The sequence below is a fragment of the Rhamphochromis sp. 'chilingali' genome, assembly GCF_963969265.1.
Source record: "Rhamphochromis sp. 'chilingali' genome assembly, chromosome: 3".
In the NCBI taxonomy this organism is placed as follows: Eukaryota; Metazoa; Chordata; class Actinopteri; order Cichliformes; family Cichlidae; genus Rhamphochromis; species Rhamphochromis sp. 'chilingali'.
The window spans coordinates 28,776,616-28,779,180 of record NC_137931.1 but is presented as its reverse complement, the minus strand read 5'-3'; the positions used below and the strand labels follow the sequence as shown (position 1 = coordinate 28,779,180).

Sequence of the window (2,565 nt, the reverse complement as noted above, 5' to 3'; positions counted from 1 at the left end):
GAAGTAACCTGCCTAGAAATGTTAAAATTCTCAATGAACATCTGCATTCATGCTGCATTACACACTCACTCACTCACTCAGGTTTCTGTAATGGTGGGGAGGAGTGTGTGCATGTTTCCTTTTGATATATCTCAATCAGCTGAACGAAGACCAAACAGACGCTGTGTAAAATAGAGAGGAGGGGGGAAGGAGGAAGGCAGCAGGGAGGCAGAACAAGTGACATCGCTGACTTCAAACGCCTTTCATTCTGAGATGTGGGCATCGATAACATCCTGTCTACAGGCGACCTCACAGCGATGCTGTTGTTTCCAGTCAACCAATCACATTCTGCCTCTGCCTTGAGAGGAGGGTGATAACCCTCCTGACTGGGCCTGACTGCAGTGTGTCTCTCTGGGAACAGTGATGTGCGAGCTGGCCCACCTCCTGACAGCAGCAAGGTAAAGACCAGCACTCTCTGAAAGCCACAACATCACCATCATGGACCCTATCATCAGTGTTCTGGAGCTGGTGGGGGTTCTGATCTCAGCGGGGGCCTGGCTCTGCTCTCTGGCCACCACCCTGATGTCCTCATGGCTCACACTGTCCAACTTGCTGGTCACAGAGACTCTTGGGGTGGGCCTCTGGGAGACCTGCGTGCTCAATCAGCAGGGAACACTGGAGTGTAGGCCCTATGACAGTCTGCTGGGGCTGCGACCAGAGATCAAGCTAGCCCGGATCCTCATGTGCACAGCGCTAGGGGTAGGAATGCTGGGGCTTTTGCTTGCCATACCCAGCCTCCACCTTGTCAACGGCTGCCGGCAACAGTTGGAGGACGTGAGCTGTAAGAGGGCCCTGAAGGCAACCAGTGGGGCATTGTGGCTGGTGGCGGGGATCCTGGGCCTCATCCCAGTTTCCTACATCGCCCATGTGACGGTCGAACAGTTCTTCGATGAGTCAGTGCCTGACATGGTCCCACGATGGGAATTTGGGGATGCTCTGTTCTGTGGTTGGACGGCCGGCGTCCTTCATCTAGCTGCAGGAATGCTGCTGCTAATTTCCTGTTTTTATGTGCAGAAGTTAAACAGTAACAGACCCGTTGATGTCCCTCCGGTCCTGACAAAGCTAGAACCTGACTCCATGAGAACCAGATCTGAGTATGTCTGAGACCACCTCATAAAAAGGCTGCTACAAGTCTTCTTCAACCTTTTCTGCATCTAAAACTAAATGTTGGACTACCACACTTCAATTTGTGGCTCTTGAGATCAGATTGGAGTATTTCAGCGAATTTCCAGAAGGGATGTTACATTCCTGATTTTGAGGTTGTATCCAAAGAAGAGGTTAAAAATTTTCTTAAAACTAAACTTTACCCAAACAACTGTCACAACTAGATCTGAATAGAACAACAGGGAGGTCTGAGGTTGCTCCTCTAATTTGACAAAGTGAGACCAGATCAGGAGGTTCAGTCCAAACCTGCAGTAAAACAGATGATTTCTCTATAGAATTTCGATGGTTTCAGAGGTTTGAAAGATATAAGTTTAAAATGTTCTTGATCACAAACAGATGTAAATTTCCTTCTTAATCTGTTAGGAGGGATGGAATTTCTCTCAAATAAAGCTTCAGACTAAATCAGAGTTTGTTTTTATTTTAACATCTAAAAATAACATCTAGGACAAAGATGTTCTTGCTTTTTAACTGCTTTGGTAGTTTAAACTAAAGAATCAGAGAGAAAATAAATCAGATCATTTTTTCCTGTTGTTAATTTGACTGCATGTAATCACCTTAAAATGATGAGAGATGCCAGTTTATAGTTCTGATTTCGGATGTTTATGAACAGCAGAAAAAAAACCAGTGAACAATATTTGAGCAACACACCCAGACCTTCACGATCTGTCGAGCGTTTTATTCCCTGCGGTGACTTATCTTTGTTTCAATCATTGAGATGTTTGCTTTAGTTTTCCTGGAGCCAAAGAGATGAAAGCTGCTGCGGTTTCCTGCTTTATTCATTTCATTTAAACACTTTATGTAGTTTTTATTGTTAGTCTTAAGGCTGGATTTCATCTCTTTTATTGTTTTTATTTGGAGACAAGGGAAGACAAACTGTTGTTTTTGTGGTTAAAGCAGACTGAAGCAGAGAATAGATTTATTGATAATAGAATATAAAGATATATATCTTTTATCTTTAAACACGAAGGTCTGTGTGAGTTATGAAACTGCTCAACTTGTTTGTAATCAGTTTTGTTCAATCAGATGAACGATTTGTAAAAAGGATTGAATGTATGAATGTGCGCAGCAAATGACTGCAAATAATAAATAAATACTCAAAGTTTCATTTAATGTGTGTAAAAGAAGTTTTTGTGGACATTTAAAATGTGAGAGAGTAAACAGACTCACTAAAACCTTATTACAGATATACAGACAAAGTAGGACAACCTCAGGCAGGTTATCATATAAATACAGTCATAAATCAACACAACTGAGTTTTATATTTAAAGACAAAAAAAATAATTAAAAAATATGATTTATAAAATGAATGACAATAGAACAGTTTTTGTTTTCAAAAAAGGGGGAACCGCGAGAGACCTTCAG

At 42.1% G+C, this 2,565-nt stretch overlaps 1 protein-coding gene across 1 annotated transcript; it reads left to right on the top strand.

The window, feature by feature from the left end:
- Nucleotides 1–276: 276 nt before the first annotated feature.
- Nucleotides 277–2,291, top strand: LOC308394101 (putative claudin-24). The gene has a single exon (XM_080878278.1). The coding sequence runs from the start codon at nucleotides 478–480 to the stop codon at nucleotides 1,141–1,143; it is 666 nt and encodes a 221-aa protein (XP_080734404.1). The 5' UTR covers nucleotides 277–477; the 3' UTR covers nucleotides 1,144–2,291.
- The last annotated feature ends 274 nt before the right edge of the window (nucleotides 2,292–2,565 follow it).